Source organism: Chlorocebus sabaeus, chromosome 15 (assembly GCF_047675955.1).
Source record: "Chlorocebus sabaeus isolate Y175 chromosome 15, mChlSab1.0.hap1, whole genome shotgun sequence".
In the NCBI taxonomy this organism is placed as follows: domain Eukaryota; kingdom Metazoa; phylum Chordata; class Mammalia; order Primates; family Cercopithecidae; genus Chlorocebus; species Chlorocebus sabaeus.
The window spans coordinates 24,247,628-24,274,707 of NC_132918.1; the positions used below are offsets into that span (position 1 = coordinate 24,247,628).

At 34.4% G+C, this 27,080-nt stretch overlaps 1 protein-coding gene across 2 annotated transcripts in view; it reads left to right on the top strand.

Moving 5' to 3' along the window:
- Window positions 1-22,055, top strand: part of BCHE (butyrylcholinesterase) — a 69,940-nt gene extending 47,885 nt beyond the window's left edge. Inside the window, exons 3-4 of one of the 2 annotated variants that reach the window (XM_007972203.3) lie at window positions 8,725-8,891; window positions 21,453-22,055. In XM_007972203.3, the coding sequence (XP_007970394.2) occupies window positions 8,725-8,891; window positions 21,453-21,577 (292 nt within the window). In that variant the 3' untranslated portion in view covers window positions 21,578-22,055. The remainder of the gene's footprint in view (window positions 1-8,724; window positions 8,892-21,452) is intronic. The other variant, XM_007972204.3, reaches the window with a different exon arrangement.
- Window positions 22,056-27,080: the final 5,025 nt, after the last annotated feature.

Below are 27,080 nucleotides of genomic sequence, written 5' to 3' on the forward strand. Positions count from 1 at the left end.
GTGTGGTGTGCCCCCGAGCCCGCGCCTGCCTGTGGGAACTCGCCCTGGCCCGCGAGTGCAGCCCGCAGCCCCGGTTCCCACCTGCGCCTCTCTCTCCACACCTCCCCACAAGCAGAGGGAGGTGGCTCTGGACTCAGCCAGCCCAGAGAGGGGCTTCCACGGTGCCATGGAGGGCTGAAGAGCTCCTCAAGTGCTGCCAGAGTGGACGCCGAGGCCGAGGAGGTGCCGAGAGCGAGGGCTGCTAGCACGTTGTCACCTGTCATTAGGAGGTGAGGCCTTGGGAAGGTGATTAGGTGGTGAGGGCAGAGTCCTCATGAGTGAGATTAGTGCTCTTATATCTGAGATCTAAAATAGCTCCCTTCTCCCTTCTATGTGAGGACACAGCAAAAAGACTGCTGTCTATGAACCAAGAAGTAAGCTCTCTCATCAGACACCAAATTTCCCAGTGCCTTGATTTTGAACTTCCCAACTTCCAGAATATGAAACATCAATGTCTGTTGTCTGTAAGCTATCCAGTTTATGGTATTCTGTTATATCATCCCAAGCAGACTATGATAGCTTGTGTATATGTGTAAGTATGCAAATAAAAAATACATTTTTCTTTTATCTTTAAAGATTTATCTTAGAAGCTTGTAGAAAACCATGAAATACAAGGTTTTATAAAACTAACAAATTACCCAGGACATTACCTTGCGGATTAAAATGGAACCAGCATGATTAAATTACTCGTAATGCATTCATGGGTTAATACTAACTTGCTCTAATAAAATTCAGTGGATATTAAACTCATTTTATTTGGGTATATAGTTAATAAATATTATAATTAATTTAATGTAATAAATCTGTGTAATTTTTTTTTGTTTGTTTTGTTTTGTTTTTGAGATGGTGTGTCACTCTGTCGCCCAGGTTGGAGTGCAACGGCACAATCTTGGCTCACTGCAACCTCCGCCTCCCAGGTTCAAGCAATTCTCCTGCCTAAGCCTCCAGAGTAGCTGGGACTACAGGTGCACACCGCCATGTCTGGCTAATTTTTTGTGCTTTTAGTAGAGATGGGGTTTCACCATATAGGTAAGGCTAGTCTCAAACTCCTTACCTCAGGCGATCCACCCGCCTTGGCCTCCCAAAGTGCTGGGATTACAGGAGTGCACATAGTAAAAAATAGTTTGCATGTGAGACACTGAAAAGTTGTCCCAGGGTGTCTGATTGCCACAACAAATAGTTATTGGAAGCAGAATTTCACATTATTTGGTTTGGAGTACTATTTTTCTTGAAAGTACAGAAATTGCCATCTGTGAACTGTTTCCCATGTGGTAGTAGTTTTTAAACATGAACATTTACGGTGAAGGACGAAGAGGTAACCACACATCAGTTGTGATGTTTCTTATTTATTGTACCCATCTGCACACTATGAGTCAGGCACAATTTCAGGTTGTTAACAAAACAATCAAATGATAGTTTGAATGAGACTTCTTAGCTTCTCATGAGAAAAAGGAAAAAGGACAGCTAAAGTACATAGAACAATATGAGGTGATAAACACTGACTACTTCAATTTGGTTCCCGAGGAAGGTCTGTCTGAAGAGATGGTAGGACGAGAATAGGACAAGGAGCTATGCTTTGGGGAAATATAAGCATTGTATATCCTATGAATTGTTATATTGCATTATGTGTGTTTTTAAATATTATAACTGTATTGAAATTTGTAAATTGAGTAACATTGTTAGTGTAACTGGGAGAATATTACATTTAAGAACTTAAGACCTAAAGCCATAAAATTACCAGAAGAAAACATAAGGAAAACACTATAGGACACTGATGTAGGCAAAGATGTTATGGCTAAGACTGTAAAAGCACAGGTAACAAAATCAAATTTAGACAAATGGGATGGTATTAAACTAAAAAAGTCTTCACCGCAAAGGAAACAATCAACAGAGAAAAGACACAACCTCCAGAATGCGAATAAGTATTTGAAAATCAATAAAAGACATTGTTTATAGGAAAAGTAAGATAAAACAACCAAATGTGCCACTTTAAGGTGCTCAGACAGCAATGATACTACTTTTTGGAGGAAGATGTCAGCACAACAAACATTTTAAATCAGTTTTTATTGCAATACACATACATACAGAATTGAGCTTATATCATGTTTAATGAATTTTTCAAAGTGATCATCTAAGAACACTGAATTTGTAACCATTAAAATGGTGATACATACAAAATAATCTATTTTATATTAGTAATCCATTTCAGAATCTTAATTAATTGGTGAAAACCTTTGACCAAAATAATTTCAAATCTATATTAATATTAGAGAGGTAACAATAAAGATATGCTTGCTACCTTCTTCATATAATGGAATGTTGTTTTTCAGTAATTTTTTTCTCCCAATTATTTTACTAATCATTACTAAGTAAAAATATCCCATTCATGTTTTCTATTATTTGGAAGTTTTATGATGTCTTATTTCAGTCCTCAAATATTTCTCATGGAAGCATTTTATTTCATTAGCATATAATCAGAAGTATTTTATGATCAAAATTTTTTTATTCTTAAATTGTTTCAGTTAACTGTTTACTGGGTAATTTTTCCTAAAAGAAAATTTCTGTGACTTAATTTTTTTTTTTTGTCAAAAGTAATATTATGCCCTTTAAATGAATTTGAAGTTACCTTAAAATAATATTGTCTAATCTCCTATTCAGTACAAAGCTATTCTAACTTCTGTTATTTTTTCATTTTTAATCATGGAATGTGTGTCACATTCTAGACAAGGTCATTCCAATAAAAAATACAAGTTAAATAAGAACTTGTGGATCTAATTGAAATGCAGATATTCTATCAATAAAATCAAGAGTAACTGCAAATTTCCAACTACCTACTTACCATCTCCATTTGGATGTAAAATTTAACACGTGAACCTAACATGCGAACTCTTTATTTTATTTTATTTTACTTTATTTATTTTTTGAGACAGTGTCTTGCTCTGTCACCCAGGCTGGAGTGCAGTGGTGAGATCTCAGCTCACTGCAACCTCCATCTCCTAGGTTCAAGCCATTTTCCTGCCTCAGCCTCCCAAGTAGCTGGGATCACAGGCATGCGCCACCATGCTTGGCTAATTTTCGTATTTTTAGTAGAGACGGGGTTTCACCATGTGGGCCACTCTGGTCTTGAACTCCTGACCTCAAATGATCTGCCTGCCTTGGCCTCCCAAAGTGCTGGGATTACAGGCATGAGCCACCATGCCCAGCCATGAACTCTTGATATTGCATTCCAAACATGCTCTTCTTGCAGTCTTTCCTATCTCAGCAATGTCAACTACATTCATTCTTCCAGTTTCTCAGGCCAGAATCTTTGGAGTCAACATTGCCTGCTCCTTTCCTCTTTAATCTATCGGCCTAGTAACATCTCTACCTACAAAATATATGTAAGATCTAATTCTTTCAATTTCTGCCACTACTACTCTAGTTCAAGTAACCATCAAATCTCACATAAATTATTTTAGTAGCCTCCTAATTGGTCTTCTTGAACCATCTGTAGTTTATTCCCAACACTACAGACAGATGATCTTTTAAACAATGTAAATGAGATCTTATAGTTTCCTTTTTTTCCCCACCCCCCAAGATGGAGTCTTGCTCTGTCACTCAGTCTGCAGTGCCATGGCGTGATCTTGGCTCACTGCAACCTCCACCTCCTGGGTTCAAGCCATTCTCCTGCCTCAGCCTCCTGAGTAGCTGGGATTATAGGGGCCCACCACCGTTCCTGGCTAATTTTTGTATTTTCATTAAAAACGTGGTTTCACCATGTTGGCCAGGGTGGTGTTGAACTCCTGACCTCGTGACCTACCCACCTCGGCCTTCTAAAGTGCTAAGATTACAAGCGTGAGCCACCATGCCTGGTCAATCTTGTTCTTTCTTTGTGCAAAACCTCCAATTCCTCCTTCTCTTACTCTGAGTAGACACAAAATACTTTTGAAGACATACATGGCACTAAGTAATGTGACCTTACTGTCCCCTCTCCAACCTCACCTCCTACACTCATTCCCTTCCTGCCTCTATTCTAGTCACACTGTCCCCCCTGCTTTCCTTGGAAAACTCTAAGCAAACGTTTTTCTCATGATCATTGTTTTCCCTCCTTTCTGCTGAAATACTATTTCCCCAAACAACTGTTTGGCTCATCCCTTTTCTCCTCTTCACTTCATTTTCTATTAAATATTACAAAGCTCCCTTACTCAGAGCTACAGAAAGTCAAGTTTAATCTTCCAGTCTGCGAAATTGGTCCAAGATTTCTCACACCAGTCAGAAGTTTAGGGTCCGCATGGCTACCCTCACTTCAGACTAGCTGTTTACAAATATAGAGTCCCTTTGGATCAGTCAGATTTTATAACTCACAAGAGCTATTCATAGAACTCAGGAAAGCCCTGTAATTACAATTACAGTTTTCTTATAACAAAAATATATAAATTAGAACTAGCTGAGGATGAGACACGTAGAGTATCTTGGACTTATAATATTCCAAATGCAAAACTTCTCTGTTCTCAGAGATCTATTATCTTCACGACATCTATTGTGCTTATGTATCTATGGAGTATTGCCAATCTAAGAAGCTCACTTGAGCTTTGTATCTCTAGTTTTTATTGGGATTTTATTATTATGTATAGGCAAGATGGATTGAATCATTGCTCGCATGGTTAAAATCACTCTTCAGCTCCTTCCCCTCCGTGGAGGTCAGGATGATATCACATAGCTAAAAGTCTCATCCCTCTAATAACATGGACGGTATTTCTGGCAGGGCTAGTTCCTACCCTAAGATGATCAGTGTGGCCATCCCCACCCTGAGTCATTTCATGAGCCTAAGTTATTATATACTCACCATAAGGCATCATGTTAGCATAAGCTATCATGTATAACACAATATTCCAAGTGTTTAGAGATTACATTGCAAGAACAAGAGACAAACGACAATCAGATGTTTTATTATGGACTCCTCACCATCCCCCTGCCACACACACACTGATACTTACTCACCTGCCATTTCTATTTATCCCCATTCCTCATTTTATTATCACTAGCACCTGGTATCATCTGACATGTTACACCATTACTTTATTGATCTTATTTCTTGTCTTTCTCATCAAATAAAAATGGCAAGATAAACGAATTTCTATTTTGTATTTGTTGACTCTCTTATCACTCAAATAATACCTGACCTAGTACACACTTTATAAATATTGGTTGAACGAATGAATGAATCTGTTTTCTAAATTTAGGCCTTCTTATAGCCCTTCTGTTCCTTATATTAAAATAGAATTTCATTTAAGTGACACGGAATGGAATCTATAAATATTTTAACGTTTTAAAACTTTTTCAATATATTTTCTTCAAACCTCTTATGACAGTGAAAGATTTCATCTAGACTTTTAATATATAACTATTAACTATAGTTTCATTTTACTAGATTTTAAAGCTAATTAAAATACATTCTCTCAAAAACTACTATAGCTTACTTAGAAATAACTGTCTCTGAATTCCTAAGGATAATTTTAATTCTCATTTTAGGCTTGGGTAGGCAATCCTAGGATTCTATAATTCCAAGAAAACTTTATTTTTGAAGCTAGATGCAAAAGTTTTCTTCATATCAGGGCATCCTGAATCAATTGATGTCTTTTCCTTTAATCTGCTCATAAAATGAGTTATCAACTGTGTGCTCAAATATCAATGGCAAGCAAGTAATTTTCTGTAACACAGATGTTAAAGAAAGATACTCTCTGCTTTTTTTGTTGTTAAATTAGTTGTGTCTTAAAACCTTTCAAACCTACATATGAAGAAAATTCTAATGGGTGATCTCTAGAGCATTTTGGTATACTACAAAGTAGAAAAAGAACGTGATACTGATAAAAATAGAGTGTATACAACTTCATGGAAGATTTTAATTATTACTATTTTGAAGTCTTTATTTTGTGACGAGAACAAAAACTTCTTTGAGAAACAGCAAAGTCAAGATGTTTAAATTGATCTTATGATTTTGAGATTTAAAAATGTAATGCTTTGGAATTGTGTATAGTGGAAATATGTTGTATTTCACAAAGTGTTTAATTGATACAGACAGAAAGAATTGTCTCTCTTGTTACTTTGTAAGTCATGGAGATTTCTTCAAATTATGGAATAAAATACTTCATCACTTCAATAGCTATTTCAATCTTTTGAAAACTGTATCCACATCTGCAGGCAAAGGAATTTTATTATCTCTAAATTACAATTTGGTATGTCATGAGTTATTTCATAGGACAAAGTTTGTTAAATGAACACCGGCAGTGCTTTGCTCTTGAACTCAAGTACAAGTCAGCTCTGTTTAAGTCGCCATTCACAGAGGACAGAAATGAATGTGCAGTTAAAATGTTGCCATAAGTAAATTAGAGCAGAATTAGAAGAAAAGTGGGCAATTTAGGAACATAAGAATTGCTGTACTGAATCAGACCATCGGTTCTCCTGGTTTAATATCCAACCTCCAGCAGCTGTACTTGTTAGTTTCTACAGCTTTAAAAGAAAGAAAAAAGACTACATAATTTACCTAGACAAGTGTGCCATCTGTGATCTGGAGAAATTTTCTTCTTGATCTCTCTTAAATAATACCCTAAAGCAGGAGGTTTCAACCCTGCTATGATATTGGTTTAGCTTGACTAGCTCTGATTATTAATTCTTATTAAAATATCCCATTCCTCCATAAAATAAACTGGTACATCAAGAAACTATTTGTCTCTAAAGCTCCTGAATTCATGGTTGAACATGCCTGCATCTGTGATAAAATATGAATATATGGTGTGTATTCAATATAAGTTCTTGATGGCAAAAATCTGCCTCTTGATAACCATACTTTTACTTCTCCTTCCAAATTCTACTGGACTTAGAGACTTTGGCTAAACAAAACAAAGCAGAACAAACTTAGATCTGCTCACACTACTCCAAAATTTCTATCTATTAATAATATACAGAAGATATCTGAATGATGAAGGATTTTTTGTGTTGAACTTTTAGAAAAGTTCAACTAAATTTTTTCTTACATGATTTTGCGTAAGGTTGAATAAGAGCAAGGAATGAATTACTTATCTTTGTCACTTTAATCTTTCGTTTATGTTAGAGAAGGTTGAAAAACTTTATAGTTTCTTGATTATTCTAAATACTCACCTTGAGATCAATATTTCTGAAATATGATGCTCACACTAGCCATTTAGTCAGAAGTTCCTCAAGAGTAGTAAATGCCTACAAATTCGATTCTAAACAATTTTCCAGGGCTGTTAGACCTAATGTGATAACACTAACATGCTAAGTACATAAATTCAATGGTATCTCCCTCTATCCTAGAATTCAACAAAACTAGCTTTTTCATTATTATTTGAACTAAGAAGAAGTTTATCATTAATGTCTATGTTAATTCTATCCCTTTTTCTAGCTTTCCCAGCTTTCCTTTCTAGTTCAGTTCCTTATTTCCTCTCTTTCAGTCAGATTCCCATTCCATAAGGTAATTTCCTTTCAAGCATGTAATGACTGCTCCCTCTTCTGAACAATCTGTGGCCCTTTTTTTAGGCTTGGTTTATGTTGTCTTATGTTGTAGTTCTTTGTTTCCCTGGGTTTTCATGCTTATAAATTCCCTGAGGAAAAGTTTGTGTTTCATATTTATATTTCTAGGGCCTAGATCCATGTCTAACTCACACTAATAACAAAGATATGTTATAAGGAAATCTACAGATGTAGTGACTGTGTAGAGCCACTTTAAAAAAAACTCTGAGTTCCTACTTATGTGACCTTGGCATTAATATATTATTGAGTGCTATAAAGGCATCAACGAGCTCAACACTATAGATATTGAAAAGATAATGTCGACAATTATCCATTTTCAAATCACAACTATAAATATGGAAAATATCATGAAAAGATAATATAAAAGTTTTGAATGAGTTTAGACACATAAAATTGGAAAACAAAAGAATTCCAAGCAGAAGTAACAGCTGGAGCAAAGAGAAGAAATGAAAAAAAGAGGGATTTACTGGGGAACTCTACCTAATTCCTATTGGCTGGGTTTATAAAAAGAATATCTGAAAATAAACTTGGAAATATGGGTGGTACCATGTTCACTAACCTTAATATGAAACCACTGAAGAATTATTGAAAGATTTTTAATTGGTAAACAGATCTAGGAGATGTTAGACAAATTTAAATGTGGGACTGAAAGAAGTTTCCTGGAGTAATGAGATTATTACATAATAAGATTTGTAATTAAACTTGGTATTAAACTCAGGCAGTATTAATAAGAGTATATAGAATGAAATAGATATAAAAGATGTGTAAGTGATATGATTCCTTATTGTGAAATGATTGGGTCTAAGATGAGGGAAGAGAATGAAACAAAAGTAGCACCACCCTTTGAGCACGTTTAAGTGTGAATGAAGATATATTTTATTGAAATAAAAAATTTTTTCTTCCAATATGTTAAGCGGAAATGCATATAAAAAATTCAACTTTAAATTTTAATTCTTACAATTTTAAATAACATAGTGGTTCTCAGTTCTAAAACCACTAAGCCCAGTTCACTTACGCTTCATATCATCAGTATATATCCACATTTTTTCTGTCTTAAACTCTTTAAAGCTCTTGTGAACACTGTTAGAAAACAATATTCTTTTTAATCTAACAATGATTTCAATTTTACTATAATGTCTCTATTTTATTATTTAGGAATCCAAATGGGACTCATAATAATAGCACAAAATGGCCTGTCTTCAAAAGCACTGAACAAAAATATCTAACCTTGAATACAGAGTCATCAAGAATATTGACTAAACTACGTGCTCAGCAATGCCGATTCTGGACATCATTTTTTCCAAAAGTCTTGGAAATGACAGGTGTGTGTGTTTTAGTGTTTGGTTATTTAAAAGATGATGGTTTATGTAAAAAAGGGATGAAGTATACTCTCCAAGGCATGATGATGGAGTTACTGTATGTATCTCTGACTTTAAAATAACTTGATTTAATGAATACATTATTTTTAAGACTTTCTTCTATCAAGTTTAGATGTGTTTTGAACTCTTACTATATAAGTAGTACTTTAGTAGTTAAATAAAGCAAACTAAAATATAAATTTCACCCCGTGGAAATATAAAATAGAAAAAGGAAACTAAAATAGAACCCTACTTGTTATTCAGAAAATCTTTATGGAATTAATTAATGAGCAAAGAAATAAATATATCAATCATAATGTATAGAACTAAAAAAAAGTATGCAAAAATTGGTAAAACAAATTTATTAATAAATAATAGAACCTTGATTTAAAGGGAGAAAAAAACTCCAAAGTTTACATATTTAAAAACACAATAAAAAATTTCTAAATATTCTGAACTTGGAAATATTTATCTAAGAGCACACACACACACTACAAAATATAATATTATATAATATTGCATATTATAAACAAATAGTTATTTAGTTAACTAGTCTTCAGGAAGTGATTGATGAGAAATATGAAAGGAAATACTATCAAAATTTGTTCATTTATTATCTCAATATTCATTATTAAGAAAATACTCAATCCACTTGAGTGATCAAACGTGTCACCTTAGTTTGATCTTCTCTGACAAATATGACATATATCCAACTCGCTGTCTAATTTTTAAAATTTCTGCTGTTTATAATCCGTGTGGTTCTTTAAGTGTACTTTCTAAAAGTGATTTTCAGCCATCAGACATATTGCTGGTCAGGTCCTTCAGAGTTTGCTATTCTGTTCATCATGACGCTCCGTAATTTTCAGGCTATATGTTAGGTATCACAATACAGTAGATGTTTTCCATTTCTTGTTTAGATAAGTTAGGTGCTAGTTTCAGCAAACATGGGCATCTCAGAGCTGTATTTGATTCTTTCATATGCCTTTGGATCATCAGACATTACTCACCAAAATTATAATAATGTACTCCATCTGCTTGGGAAATGTTTCTGATATACCAGTCAGTGCTCTGCGTATTACCAAATGTTCTGTGACATAATATATAACTAGAGATGGGATTCTGCTTCTCTTGGCAGAGCAACAGTGCCGTCCTTGTGTCCTCCGGGTGTAAATAACGATGAGGTAACTCATTAATCTGCCAAAAGACCCAAAGAGATACTATGATTTATCGCATCACATACTACATATTCTTAATCTTTATTTAAAATATTTTTATATGAGAAGGTTATAATTTGAGATAAAATTAGTGGGTTATTTTAAGTGACTTATTTATTATAAGCCAAGCTGAGCCGTTCTGGTTGAATCATATATGATCTATTGCAATTTATGTGATGATACAATAAAATTTGAATGTCAGCATTTTTAAAAACTATCCTTCACAAATTTCTGTTTCCAAGTACTTACCTGTCAGAAAGCAGATTAAATAAACAAACTCCAAAGTTTTTGGCCAGCTGCCGCTATTTCCCATACAATGTTGAACAAATTCCTAGCTTGTGTAACACTGAGCTCTATGGAAATATTTATCTAGCTGTGGTCTAGGACTATGCATAAGGTTGGGTTCAGTGTGTCTTGAAAATATAATTTTGTATTATACCATTTTTTCTAATTAATTCTCCCATAATAAGGTTTTCATATTAGATATATTTTATAATTTTAAAGTAAATGCATGATAGGATTATTGTAACATGCATTCATTAGTAATAAAAATGTTACATTTGAACAAAGTCAGTTTGAAGTTAGAAGGATTTATGTTTTATAAATAAAGAGTTTGGACAGATTAAAAAGATTAAGGGCCCATGTTCTTGCCATACCTTACATTTTTCAAGTCACAAAACCTCAAATATTTTAATCTTTAATGTTTTGAGAATGGGTTATTCAGATGACCTAGGCTAAAGTTTTGGGAATTTTTTTTAAAGCAACTCTATACGTAAAGAAAAATTTCAAAGAATAACTACTAGCTGGCTTTCTTTAAAGGAAAAATGTTTACGTTACTCAAGATGGCAGCCCAATAAGCTTTGTAAGTACCACCTCAGCAGTAGTTTACATTTGAGCAATAAATGTTCTCAAATAAAATGATCCTTCAGACTTGTTTAAATACACAAATTCTAACACTTACTTTCAGACCATACTTCAGCACACGGCTACTCTGTTATTGCATGCACCTGCAAGAAATAAAATTCACAATATTTATTTCAAATGTTACAAATTCAGATTTACACAAGAATATAACTATTCAATATTACAATTTCATACCTATTTGAAAAAAGAAAAGGAAGTAGAAAAATGACCCATTGTCAAGGATAATAATATTTTTTTCACTAAAAGTGGAAGGGTAAATTTATTTAAAGAACAAAAGTCCTTCATTTTATCCCAATGAAGAAAAAACGTTAGATCCAATAATTCCTCCTCTGACCTTTGAATAAATCGTGCTTGCCAACACTAAAAACCACGTGTAAATTTAAGGGTCAAAATACCCTTTGGACTGGTTACTTTGAGAGTCATTTACTGCTATTTACTAATCAGCAAGACTGTCAGTCAAAGATGAGGGAGTGCAAAGGTGATTTTGAGAAAATAATGATACTAACTTATTGTCTTAATATGCCTGAATTATAAATTCCTCATTAAAAGCAAAACAAAACAAATAAACAAGTGGCTTTAAATAACTTAGTAATCAAGTTAAATTAACTGTTTCACTTTAAATTACATGAAGTCTTCACAAAGCCTAGCCTGAGTTTACACTGGTTCACCGTATGATCTTACCCCATACTCAAAATTACAACAGAACAATTAATGATTGAGATTTATTGCATAAAGAAGTATGCATTCCGTGACAAGTTTAATAACTGATCAAAAACAGAAAAATAATAATGTGATGGAGACAGAAGAGATTTTCAGTGAACACTCAAATACATGAAGAATGTTGTTGTTGTGTCTTAATTATGATGGCAAACATAATTAAATATCAGTATAATCTCTTCTATCTTCACTTCCACTAGCAATTATGGGTTAATTCGCCTCTGCATTCTCTTCTGCTAGGGTCTGAATGTTTGTGTCTCCCTAAAATTCATATGTTGACATCCTAATCACTAAGGTGCTGGTATTAGAAGGCAAATCTTTAGAGAGGTCATGAGTTCATGGAGACAAAGCCCATTCAAAAGGGATTAATGCTCTAAAAAAAAAAAAAAAAAAAATTCCTGAGAGAACTCCCCCATTCCTCCATGTGAGAACATAGCAATGAGACTGCCACCTATGAACCAGAAAACTGCTCATCGTCAGACACCACTCTACTGTTGCTTGATCTTAGATGGAAGTCTAATCTGCTAGAAAGCCTCCTCAACTGTGAAAAATACATTTCTGTTGTACATAAGCTACCCAGTGTATGATGTTTTATTATGGCAGTGTGAATGGACTAAAATATTTTCTAATTCCTTAGACTTTATTAAATAGGCTTGGCTCTGGTGAAAATTTACTTAGTGTCCTTTTTGGCTAGACAAAACATAACAACCACACACACACAAAAACTTATCATAATTATTTTCACAGGAGAGAAAACAATTTTTTTTTTCAAATAAGACAATACATGCAAAACAAAGATCACAAAGAAGTGAACCAAAAAAGTTATGTCAATATGTTTATAAATTTACTATTTCACAAATTGCCTTCCATGACTCTTCCCTTCTCTTTACCCTGTGAGACATTAAACCAAAAACTGATTCCCATCTTTTCTATCGCCCCAAAACCCACACACACAAAGCAAATTGTCTCTGTTTTACAATCACAAGACTTGGTGAGATTTGAAATAATTTTAAAGCAGTGAAATCATTCATATTACTGAGTTGGTTAAAAAGGGGTATTATTGTTGATTTAAAATTGGGCATAGAAAAGTGAAGAATAAAAATATAACAGATTAATAGGTCATATGTATCAAGGTGAATATATATATGTAATGTATTCATACTTATATGTAGAGCCTCTAACCTCTTATTAGATTTATGTCCTATTAATATGCTTTGAAAATTTATACTAAAACTACTAGCCTAGGTATAAAGTACTATCCTTTTTCCAAGGAATTCTCAGGTCAACAATATGAGTTGCTACATTTAGTTATGCACATTGTATCATACAAATTCACATTTTCTGTGTGTGTTTACCACTCATCCATTAGGCAATTATTTTTAGAAAAAAAAACTTTATTATTTTTCATACCACATAAAAATTTATAATCTGCCAGCTTTTAACTGTTTTATGCATACTAAACCATTTGGTCTTTTGCAGAATTTTCTTTATTTTTTTATATACTTTAAGTTCTGAGATACATGTGTAGAACGTGCAGTTTTGTTACATAGGTATACGTGTGCCATGGCGGCTTGTTGAGCCTATCAACCCGTCGTCTAGGTTTTAAGCCTCGCATCCAGTAGCTGTATGTCCTACTGCTCTCCCTCTCCTCACTCTTCACCCCCGACTGGCCCCAGTGTGTATTGTTCCCCTCCCTGTGTCCATGTGTTCTCATTGTTCAGCTCCCACTTATGAGTGAGAATAGGCGGTGTTTGGTTTTCTGTTCCTGTGTTAGTTGTGTTAGTTTGCTGATGATGGTGGCTTCCAGCTTCATCCATGTCCCTGCAAAGGACATTATCTCATACCTTTTTATGACTGCATAGTATTCCGTGGTATATAAGTACCACATTTTCTTTATCCAGTCTGTCATTGATAGGTTTTTGGGTTGGTTTCATATCTTTACTATTGTAAATAGTACTGCAATAAACATACATGTGCATGGGCTTTATTTATTTATTTGAGACAAAATTTCACTCTTGTTGCCTAGGCTGGAGTACAATGATGCGATCTCGGCTCACTGCAACCTCCATCTCCTGGGTTCAAGCGATTTTCCTGCCTCAGCCTCTGGAGTAACTGGGATTGCAGGCATATGCCACCACACCCAGCTAATTTTGTATTTTTAGTAGAGACGGGGTTTCTCTATGTTGGTCAGGCTGATCTCGAACTCCCGACCTCAGGTGATCTGCCTACCTTGGCCTCCCAAAGTGCAGGGCTTACAGGCGTGAGCCACTGCACCTGGCCATGCATGGTTTATAGTTGGATAATTTATATTCCTTTGGGTATACACCCAGTAATGGGATTGCTGGGTCAAATGGTATTTCTGGTTCTAGATCCTTGAGGAATTGCCACACTGTCTTCCACAATGGTTGAACTAATTTACATTCCCACCAATAGTGTAAAAGCATTCCTATTTCTCCACAGCCTCACCAGTATCTACTGTTTCTTGACTTTATAATAATTGCCTTTCTGACTGCTGTGAGATGGTATCTCATTGTGGTTTTGATTTTTATTTCTCTAATGATCAGTGATGTTAAGCCTTTTTTCATATGTTTTTTGGCAGCATAAATGTCTTCTTTTGAGAAGTGTCTGTTCATATCATTTGCCCAATTTTGATGGGGTTCTTTGTTTTTCTCTTATAAATTTTTTTTAAATTCCTGGTAGATTCTGGATATTAGACCTTTGTCAGATGGATAGATTGCAAAAATTTTCTCTCATTCTGTAGGTTGTCTATTCACTCTGATGATAGTTTATTTTGCTGTGCAGAAGCTCTTCAGTTTAACTATACCCACATTTGTCAATTTTAGCTTTGGCTGCAATTGCTTTTGGCATTTTTGTCATGAAGTCTTTGCCCATGCCTTTGTCCTGAATGGTACTGCTTAGGTTTTCTTCTAGAATTGTTATTATTTGAGGTTTTACCATCAAGTTTTTAATCCATCTTGAGTTAATCTTTGTATAAAGTGTAAGGAAGGGGTCCAGTTTCAGTTTTCTGCATATGGCTAACCAGTTTTCTCAACACCATTTATTAGATAGAGAATCCTTTCCCCATTGCTTGTTTTTTCAGGTTTGTCAAAGAACAAATGGTTGTAGATGTGTGGTGTTATTCCTGAGGTTTCTGTTCTGTGTCATTGGTCTATATGCCTCTTTTGGTACTAATACCATGCTGTTTTGGTTACTGTAGCCTTGTATAGTTTGAAGTCAGGTAGCGTGATACCTACAGCTTTGTTCTTTTCGTTTAAGATTGTTTTGGCTATGCAGGCTCTGTTTTGGTACCATATTAAATTTAAAGTAGATTTTTCTAATTCTGTGAAGAAATTCAATGGTAGTTTAATGGGAATAGCATTGAATCTATAAATTAATTTGGGCAATATGACCATTTTCATGATATTGATTCTTCCTATCCATGAGGATGAAATGTTTTTCCGTTTATTTATGTACTTTTAGTTCTTTGAGTAGTGGTTTGTAGTTCTCCTTGAAGAGGTCTTTCACATCTTTGTTAGTTGTGTTCCTACATATTTCATTCTCTTTGTAGCAATTGTGAATGGGAGTTTATTCATGATTTGGCTCTCTGCTTGTCTGTTATTGGCATATAGGAATGCTTGTGATTTCTGCACATTGATTTTGTATCCTAAGACTTTGCTGAATTTGCTTACCAGCTTCAGGAGGTTTTGGGCTGAGATGATGGGGTTTTCTAAACATAGAATCATGTTGTCTACAAACAGAGACAACTTAACTTCCTTTCTTTTTATTTGAATACCCTTTCTTTCTCTTGTCTGGTTGCCCTGGCCAGAACTTCCAATATTGTGTGAATAGGAGTGGTGAGAGAGGGCATTCTTGTCTTGTGCCGGTTTTCAAAGGGAATATTTCCAGCTTTTGCCCATTTAATATGATATTGGCTATGAATTTGTCATAAATAGCTCTTATTAGTTTGAGATACATTCCATCAATACCTAGTTTGCTGAGACTTTTTGACATGAGGGGATGTTGAATTTTATCGAAGGCCATTTCCCTTGCAGAATTTTCAAAGTTTCTTTTCCTAGAGAGTGGAAAATGCGTACTCGCATCCATAGTACGAGATTAATATGTTGTCAAAATTACAATGAGTATGAGTAATGCTGGTATAATCCCCTCTCCAAAATACCACTTAACATTTTTCTTAAAGCCAACACAAGTATTTTGCAGGTTCGGAGGGCGACTGGCTTGCAAAATATTTATTAATGAAAACTAATGTGAAGTGTTCCTAATAGCAATTATCCATGAAAATATAAAAAATGGAAAGAGAAAAAAAAATTCTAAATAGACATTTGTGGTGGTTTTAAATGGGTCATCTTTCCTAGGTAGTTGACAGTTAACTAGTTTCTGAATGTTTTTCAGGACATCTTATCAGATGTATAACAAGATACCTAATAGAAATATAATTTATCTTTTAAAAAATCTTTTTGGTCAACTAATTTGGTAACATTTACAGAGCCTATACACTGTTGCTGTGAGCCAGGAACTGCACTAGCAGCTAGAGCTGCACAGATGAAAATGGCAGGGTCTGCTTACTCACAGTGAAGTGGAGTCAGGGCCCAGGACCATGAAAAGCTTTTAAGAAGAGAAGATACCTGCACTGAATCTCAATGTGAAGGCAAAGTGGATGAGCAGGAACCAGAGATGAAGTGTCTTGTGTATCATGCTTAGGAATTTAAATTATATCCTAAGTAAAGCCATTTAGTAATTTTAAATGGGAAACTGACATGTTCTGGTTATTGATTCATAAATGTATAAGCTTTTACTATATTCATGAGTTTTATTTTTTACCTTTGTCTTCTTAGAGTATGTAAGACTATTACGGCATCAACATGATAATTTCATTTCTGAGGTAGGGTCGTTCTTCCAAATAGCTTCTTTTGTTTGCTGGTTCATTCGCATCAGGAATATATTCACTTCTCTTATATTTATTTTATTTATGCTTTAAAAATTAATCTAAAATTGCTTTTTCTTGTTTTAGTGAAAAGGATTTACTAGTAAATTTGCCTCTGAATGCAAATTTGGAAATATCATCTATGTTTGCATAAACAGTTGACTCTGGAAAACAACTTGGGGGTTAGGGGCACCACCCTTGCACAGTTGAAAATATGCCTGTAACTCTCGAATCCCCAAAAATTTAACTACTGATTAAGTTGACTAATTAAGCCTACTTGACTGGACCTTACCAATAACATAAACATTTGATTACCATATATTATGAATAATATTTGTATTATATGCTATATTATTATAATAAAGTAAACTGTTGTAAAGAAAATGAAAATCATAAGATAGAGAAATGGAGTGGAAGTTGATCATCATAAAGGTTTTCATACTTGTCGTCTTCACATTGAGTAGGCTGAGGAGGAGGAGGAGGATGGGAAAGGAGGTGTTGGTCTTGCTGTCTCTGGAGTGATAGAGGTGGAAGAAAATCCACATATAAGTGGATTTGTGCAGTTCACACTCCTGTTGTTCAAGGTCAACTGTGTGTATATTTTTTACTTTTTCTTTTAAACATTTGTACTTGCAAATTTGTTTTGCCCTTGCACACAGAGATTTGCTTTGGAGAAACTTGTTTTTTAATATCTCTATACATATGTGTAAGTTATAAATATTCACAAACTGTCTTAAGTATTAGATAATCTTTTTAACTGATATGTCTATTTGATCTTTTGACATCTTGACATGAAATTTATTTTATAAAAAATAAATTATACAGTTTCCTATTTTACATATTTATATATTAAATGCAAATTTAGTAAGTTCTATTGGGGTGATAATTAATGTAACAACACATTATTTTTAACACATTGTTTTTCTTTGACAAAAGTAAACTATCTATCTCTAAGGTTACATATGTTTTAAATCAACTGTATTCTTACTACATAGTTATATGAATAAGGTCCTCAATGTCCTTAATTATTTCTGCTCTATTTTTATTTAAGAAATAATAAAGATGCATGAAATTCTACAATCATGAAGATATTTCTCTGAAAAATAATTATGAGAGTTGTAAGCTTTATTAATATTGAAGATTTAAAATCCTATTAATATATACTTATTTACTCATTTATTTTTTGGCCTTGATTGTTACCATACCTGCTATACATGTTGCCAACTCTGGTTTGTTTCTTTTATTTACATTTCTGCTATATATTTGCCCTTGTTCTTTTATTTTCACTCCTCTATATTACTGTATTTTACATGTATTATTTAAATGCCATCAGCTGAGGTCAATGGATAAATACTATGTGACCTATTGTTGATATTATGAATTAAGACACTTTTTATACATATTATTATATAGTATGATCATTGTAGTATGCATAAAGATGACTTTACATTTACTCTCTACATAATAATCTGGAAAGGTCAATCAATTGATTCATCATTTTTCTTGATAAAATATAATTAAAACCGTAATATATTATGGTAATCTTTCCATTTTGTTCACAGTATCCAAAACACAAAACGTTACCACTATAAAGAAGAGAAAATAATAAAAAAAACTCTTTCTACAAGTTAGGGTTCTTTATTTCTAAAATTAATTTTTATCTTCTTTAAAGAAAACATCACATCAATATTTGACCTGTGAATTTAGTATCAAGCCTCCACTTTCTTTTTCTCTCTACACATTTCTTTTTCTTCTCTCATTCAGAATTTGATTATTTTTCCCTTTCTTATAAAAAATATTTATACTTAGAGAATGACAATCAACGTTGCTATTATCATTACATTTATGGACTTTCAGACACCATGAGGCATGAAAAGAAACATCGGTGGCAGCGTTATTCTTCCTTTATATCTCTGAATTCATACAAAACATATATTGATTCCTTTACAATAAGTACATTGAGTTAGAAGCCTGCATTATGGTTGAGGTTACAATTCTAAGAAACTTACATTGTTTGAGCATTATGACCGTTCTACAATATAATTATGTTTTAATTAATCAATTGTAAAGCAAATACATTGTCGATCATAAAGGTCTTTATTCCCTCAAATTTTAAATAAGTTAAAATTTGCTAATCAAGTTTAATCTCTGTTTATAATGTGCCAGCCCTCACTTTTTTATTATGATGTTCCAACCATTTAAGTTAGATGGTTTTTAATCATGAATATTGCTGATGTTGATAATAATATGAAAATTGAGTTGTGACTAGATTTTGTCGTCTTAGTAATAAACAAGCCAATATGAAATAAGAAGAAAAAAGAAAGAGAGGAGGACTTAAAAAAGAAGAAGATGAAAGAGGAAAACTTTTAATTTTGAATTTGATTTATTTCAAACTCAATATTGTATTTACTTTTATGGCATATTTGCTTTCTCCGGATTTTGTTAGAAAATAATTAAATGTTTCATAGTTTATTGTCTTAATCAATGCCCCCTATTTCTAAAGCAGAATAGTATTTAGATTTATAGAGCATTCGTGCACTTAAAAGCATTTAAATTGTATAGACATTTGATTATGGCACATAGGAAATAAATGTAAATGTATATAAATCAGTGAATTTGGTATTATTCCATGAACAAGAAAAGAAAATCAGATCTAGGACACTTTCTAAAACGATTCAATTCATGGTCTAAATTTTAAATTACCAAAAATTTATTTATCAAGAAAAGATTTTCTGGACTTTAGAGTTTTTATTTTATATAAGTAACATTGAAAACAGCATTTATTTATTTTTTAAAAGACCATAAAAGTGGATGATTTGATGTGACATATAACATCTTTCTTCCACATGCAATCTTTTTTGACCCTTTATAGAAGTTCTATTATTCACACACAAAAAAAAGGGATTATAGTGATTGACTTTTTTAAAAGCCATTTTACATGAAAGTGAAACATTTTATGTAAACTTTCAAATATTTTTCCAATATCCAAGCATTATGAACATTTCAAACCTAAATATATCCTAAATTACAAGGGATATTGTAATGTCTGTACAAATATTTAAGTATTTTTATTTTTGTACTAGCTTAAAATGAGTCAGTACATTTTCTCCTCCAAAGTAATATCTTACAAAGTTTAATTAATTTCAAAGATTTCTAACTGAAAAGTATGTATTAGAAGAGTTGCCAGTCCCTACTTTCAGTATACATGAAATTACTTAAAATTTTTTGGTAGCTTAGCATTCTAAAATTTTTAAAAGTAAGAAAACCACAGTTATATATAATGCTTATTATGCCTTTATATCAGGAACAGAAATATGTGTCTTAAAACATGGTAATTTAATAGTTTTTACTGTTCATAATCTGTATTTTTTAACAATACACTTCCATATAAATCAGAATTTCAAAGTTCTTGAAATATGTAGACCATTTGTGGTTCACCACCTCACACTATTCCTGCCTACACACTCCTTTCTCCTAACACATGCATATACTTTGCAAACTACTTGAAAACAGAAATTATGTTACTCATCTTTCTATTTTACAACGCAATTAATAAACTGCTTTCACAGTAAGTGGCTGAAACAATGACTAAACATTGTTTCCAAAATGTATTGACCGGGGATGGTGACTCATGACCGTATTCCCAGCACTTTGGGAGGCTGAGGCGGGCGGATCACCTGGGGTCAGGAGGTCGAGACCAGCCTGGCCAACCAACATGGTGAAACCCCATCTCCACCAAAACTACAAAAATTAGCCAAGCATGGTGGTGATGCATCTGTAATCCAGCCACTCAGGAGTCTGAGGAGGGAGAATCTCTTGAACCCAGGAGGCAGAGGTTGCAGTGAGCTGAGATGGCGCCATTGCACTCCAGTCTGGGTGGCAAGAGTGAAACTCTGTCTCAAAAAATAATAATAAAATAATGTATTATAATAAGGGTAAAATCTATGTGGAATGACAATTACAAAGTTATCCTTATGCATTAATAAATACAGTCTGCCCTTTGTATTTATGGATTACACATCCATGGATTTACCTAACCATGAGTCAAAAACATTTGATAAATAAATGCATCTATACTAAACATATACAGATTTTTTTCTTGTGATTATTCCCTAAACAATATAACATAATAAACATTTACATAGCACTTTCATTATACTAGGTATAAATTATCTAGGGATGTGCATAGCTTATATGAAAATGTTATGCCATTTTACATAAGGGACTTGAGTATCTGAGGATTTTGGTATCCCTGAGAGGTCCTAGAACCAACTCCCCACAAATATTAAGGATGACTGTATTCATATATAATTTTCATCAGAAATAATTATGTTTTATAACTATATATGTAAATTAGACCATTAAATTTATGGTATTTTAAAACAGGTCAAGAGAAGAGCATAATATCTACATATCTTCTTGAAAACTAAAGAAAATATATGTAATGTAATTATGCATAATACAATATATAAACTCATTTTCCATTTTATATGTTACACTTTACATAAATTATATATATTGTTTGCATTTTCACATAATCTGTAAAGATTTTATTAAAATCTCTTTTCAGGCAGAGAGAGCTAATAATAAATAATAAAGAATAAGTGAAAAAAGAAAATAATGCTGTACAGTGTAGTTAGAGAAAACGGCTTTTGTATTCTAAATTGTTTTTCAATTAATGAAACAGATTAAAATTTAGATTAATACAACTTATTCTGTGTTTTACAGGAAATATTGATGAAGCAGAATGGGAGTGGAAAGCAGGATTCCATCGCTGGAGCAATTACATGATGGACTGGAAAAATCAATTTAACGATTACACTAGCAAGAAAGAAAGTTGTGTGGGTCTCTAATTAATAGATTTACCCTTTATAGAACATTTATTTTCCTTTAGATCAAGGCAAAAATATCAGGAGCTTTCTTACATACCTACTAAGAGAGCTATTATGTAGCTGAAACAAAAATGCTGGAAGGGTAATATCGATTCCTCACATCTTTAACTTAGTATTTTACCAAGCATTTCAAAATCCAAATGGCTAGAACGTGTTTAATTAAATTTCACAATATACAGTTCTACAATTAATTATATGCATATTAAAACAATGTCCTGCTTCAATTTATTTCTTTCCTTAATAAATTTAAGTTTTTTCCACCCAAAATTATCAGTGGTCTGCTTTTAGTCACATGTATTTTCATTACCACTTGTAAAAAGGTATCTTTTTTAAATGAATTAAATTTTGAAACACTGTACACCATAGTTTACAATATTATGTTTCCTAATTAAAATATGAATTTAATGTCAATATGAGATATTAAAATAAGCACAGAAAATCATTGGTCTCTTTGTTTTTTATATAAAGGCAAGAAAGAATCTTAAAATGAGAGGCTCCGTCACTTTAAAACACTTTATAATAGAAACAGAATGCTGCTACCAAGAAACAAAATGTAAAATAATGTAATTATTTATGTAATGTCTTCGAATTATATTCTTCATTCGACTCTTGCTCTCCCTCACCACCTCTTTTCTCAACTATCCACAAACATGTACATATGTGAATTACCTTTCCTGTAATTAAAAAATTTTTAAAAACCTGGATGCATAGAAGTCTAAAGTTAGGTTGTGTACCACTGGGGACAGGGCAACCCTTCCCTGGACCCAGAAATATTAACATATTAGTAGGGAAATTGTTCAATTCCAGAAGAGAAATGGTTGTACTTTCCATCTATCTTATTTTTGCAATTAAAAAAATTACAGAGCTGCATTTATTAGCATGCTTGGCAAGGGAATATATGCCATTGAATAAATTCACTGAGTAGTTTACTAAAGAAGTCAAGATATTTTAAATTGCAGAACAAAGGAGTGTATATTATTTATGCTAATTAAGCATTGAAAATTTGCACTCAGGATAGGACAAATTGAATGTATAGGTCTGTATACTGACGGTTAAAGCATGCCCTATCATTTCTTTTTCTTTTTTTTTTTTTGAGACAGAGTCTCCCTCTGTCACCCAGGCTGGAGTGCAATGGCACAATCTCAACTCACTGCAACTTCCGCCTCCCAGATTCAAGCAATCCTCCTGCTCCTGCCTCAGCCTTCTGAATACCTGGGATTACAGGTGTGCGTCACCACACACAGCTAATTTTTGTATTTTTAGTAGATACAGGGTTTCACCATGTTGGCCATGCTGGTCTCGAACTCCTGACCTCAAGTTATCTGCCTGCCTTGGCCTCCCAAAGTGCTGGGATTACAGGAGTGAGCCACTGTGCCTTGCCGCATGCCCCATTGTTTATTGTACAAAAAGTGTCTATAGTTAGATATAGTATGTGTCTGTCATCAGCACTCAGTCACTCAAAGTTCATGGTACCCTAGATACAGTTATAATAAGAGTCAAGCCAGTTTTTATATTACTTATGAGGTTACTGTAAACAAAGATATTTGCTTTATAACTTCTCCCTCATTCTGAGAAAAAAACCACCACATGCAGGATAGATGGGTTATTAGATTCTCAATTCTACACCACCATCTTTGTTTCAGGTGTCATTCTTTCCAGATTCCACTGTTTCTCTCAATCACTTGAGTCTCCTTTTGATGTAGAATATATAAAACAACAGGAAGACACCTGTTCAACACCATTAAAGACCCTTTAAAAATATACTTGTTAAGATTAATCATTAGGAAAACAACAGATGTTCATAGAACATATGTAAAACTGCTAGATATTGAAAGGTGACAACGTGCTAGCAACCCTGGCTCTTGGCACCTCCTCGGCCTCAGCATCCACTCTGGCAGCGCTTAAGGAGCCCTTCAGCCTGCTCCAGCACTGTGGGAACCCCTATCTGGGCTGGCCGAGGTGGGAGCCTCCTCCCTCTGCTTGCAGGGAGGTGTAGAGGGAGAGGCCCCCGGGAACAAGGGCTGCGTGCCATGCTCGTGGGCCAGCGTGAGTTTTGGTGGGCACAGGCATGGGCTCAGCGGCCCCGCACATGGAGCGGCTGGCTGGCACAGCTGGCCCAGGGCAGTGAGGGGCTTAGCACCAGGGTCAGCAGCTGCAGAGGGTGCCAGCGGGCCGGCACTGTGTTCGAGTTCTCACCAGGCCTCAGCTGCCTCCCTGCGGGGCAGGGCTCGGGACCTGCAGCCCATGATGTCCGAGGCTGCCCCAGTGGTTGGCTCCCGAGCAGCCCCTGCCTCCCCAAAGGGTACTGCCTCCTGCTCCATGGTGCCCAGTCCCATCAAGGGTCCAAGGGCTGAGGAGTGCAGGCGTGTCTGGGGGTGGCTGGTGCTCCCCCTACAGCTCTGGTGCAGAATCCACTAGGTGAAGCCAGCTGGGCTCCTGAGTCTAGTTGGGACTTGGAGAACTTTTATGTCTAGCTAAGGGATCCTAAACACACCAATCATCACTCTGTGCCTAGCTCAGGGTTTGTAAATACACCAATCAGTACTCTGTATCTAGCTAACCTAGTGCAGACTTGGAGAACTTTTCCTTCTTGCACTCTATGTCTAGTTCAAGGATTCTAAATGCACCAGTCAGCACTCTGTGTCTCTCTCAGGGTTTGTAAATACACCAATCAGTACTCTGTATCTAGCTAACCTAGTGGGGACTTGGAGAACTTCCTGTCTAGCACTCTGTGTCTAGCTCAAGGATTATAAACACACCAATCAGCACTCTGTCAAAATGGACCAATCCGCTCTCTATAAAATAGACCAATTAGCTCTTTGTAAAATGGACCAATCAGCAGGATGTGGGAGGGGTCAGATAAGGGAATAAAAGCAGACTGCCTGAGACAGCCAGCGGGAGCTTGTCAGATGTTTTTGTAGAGTGGTGGAAGATAGGTTTTTTTGCTCTTTGGAAGAAATCTTGCTACTGCTCAGTTTTTGGGTCCATACTGCCTTTAACAGCTGTGACACTCACCGCCAAGGTCTGCAGCTTCACTGCTGTCAGGGAGACCATGAACCCACCAGAAGGAAGAAGTTCCAGACACATCTGAACGTCTGAAGGAAGAAACTCCCGGACACTATCTTTAAGAACTAACTCTCACCTCGAGGGTCAGTAGCTTCATTCTTGAAGTCAGTAAGACCAAGAACCCACCAATTCCAGACACAATATGACAAGTCCTAGTCATATGAAAAGATCTCATGAACTACTTTGTCCCATCTGGATAAACAATTGGTGTGCTCTTGAATTACATCTAGAAATTCCTTGACTTCTTATAAAGCATTTGGTCAAATGCAACAAGAAGTGTCAGCCCGCACGTAAACCTCTCCATGTATGTTCTATAAAAAGCTAACGTGAAGCTACTCTTCCCAGCACTGTTGCAGAAATCTAGGTTAAGGTTATAACAACAGCAACAAACCCACAAAAAAGTTGCATATCAGAGTGTCTGTGAGTTTCCTTACTGAGATGACCACTTAAAGGTCAGTTTAGAGGGAGGATTCTAACTCAGGGACTCCCAAGTGATGGTAGAAACTTGGACGTCAGTATCTGTGGCTTCCCCTTGAAAATTTGTACTTCAGTGGGCACATAGATGACAAAAAGTTTGGTGAATTTAGACATTAACAGTGTATAAGTATTAAAACACCAAAGGGAATAAAACCCTACCTACGGAACGGACTGTGGTGAGATGCTGTCTTAGCATAAATACACAAAGTCACGGGCATTTGTATTCGATACAAAGCCACGGGGCTATTACCTAATTTTGACAAACTTTTTAGGTATATTTCTTCGAAGTGTGAGAGAAAATTAGCTCTAAGTTTGGAAAAGAACAAGTGTAGTAAATCCAACCAGTATCAGGGCATTTAGACCAATCAGTATTTTAAGTACTGGAAAGTAATCGTCCTTTATCATTTGGTATTTAGGTAGTATTATAAAATTAACATAAGTCACATTCCTTAAAAAAAATTACAGCTGGTTGTGTTTTTCCAGAAATTGGCTGCTGAATATTATTGACATGAAGAGTATACTAGTCCATTCTTGCACTATTCTAAAGAAATATGTGAGAATGGGTAATTTATAAAGAAAAGAGGTTTAATTGGCTCACAGTTCCACAAGTTGTACAGGAAGTATGATGGCTTCTGGAAGGGATGCAGAAAATTTTCAATCATGGTTGAAAGTGAAGGGGAAGCAGGCACGTCTTACACGGATAGAGTGGGAGGAAGAGAGAACAAGGGGCAAGTTTTACACATTTTTAAATAACCAGATTTTGTGTGAACTCACTCACTATATAGTACCAAGGGGGATGTTACTAAATCAGTTACAGGAACTCCACTCCCGTGATCCAGTTACCTCCCACCAGGCCTCACTTCCAATACTGAGGATTACAATTTCACGTGAGATTTCACATTTCAATATTGGATCCAATCAATATTGAAGAGAAAAAATTTTAAAGTTAAGGTAATTAATTTCTTGCCTATCCAAAACTAAATTTCTATTAAAATAGATAAATTTTAACATGATTTTAGTTATGGTATTTATAAATAATATTCTAATAAATAGAACTTTCCTGACATTGCTGAAGAGCGGTGAAAAACTCAGTACAATTTTTTGTTGTAGCTGTAGTCTTACTAAATTCAATATTCTCTGTAAACAGTTTGTGTTAAAATGAGATGATCAAGAAAAAAATTAGATTTTTTTGACTAAATATACTTAATGTAAATGTAAATCAGAAGCACTATTTGTCAACACCATCTTGGTGATACCTTCAGATCGAAAAAGAATAAAACTGGGACACCAGTTTTATAAATGTATACATGCATAGGTACATGTATACTTACATAATTTATACATACAGGAGACTGTTAATGTCCAACACACGATTACAGTGATGAAAATTGCATTTTATTTTTAAGGAGCCATTCAATAAATGTCTCCAAAAGAAGGACATTTTGAATGCTAGAAAAGGACAGTCTATGGTGATCATGTGAAGGTCATCTAATTAAATATTAAGGAGTAATGTAAAATGATATAAATTATTTTATATACATATATAATTTTAAAATTAAAATACATAATGTATATAATATAACATATGTTAGGGCCAGTTATTTTTGATTTGTCATTTTCAACTGCAGCTGTAACTGGAAAACATTTCTATTTACAAATTAATTGAATGAAAAATTATATTACATTGTCAGTAATTGAGTAAAAAATATTATCAACAAAAATAGAAAGGCATTACTGTTTTACTGGAGGAAAAAATAATAAAAATATATAGCCACACTGAAATTTAATAGTATATCCAAAGTAAACAATATCTATAATTCAGAATTTTTTGAAAAGTGAGAGAATGAGCGGGAAATTTTCCTCTACAGTTAGCCATTAACCCCCAGATTAATGAGGTTAACTTACCTTGACCTGTTTTTCA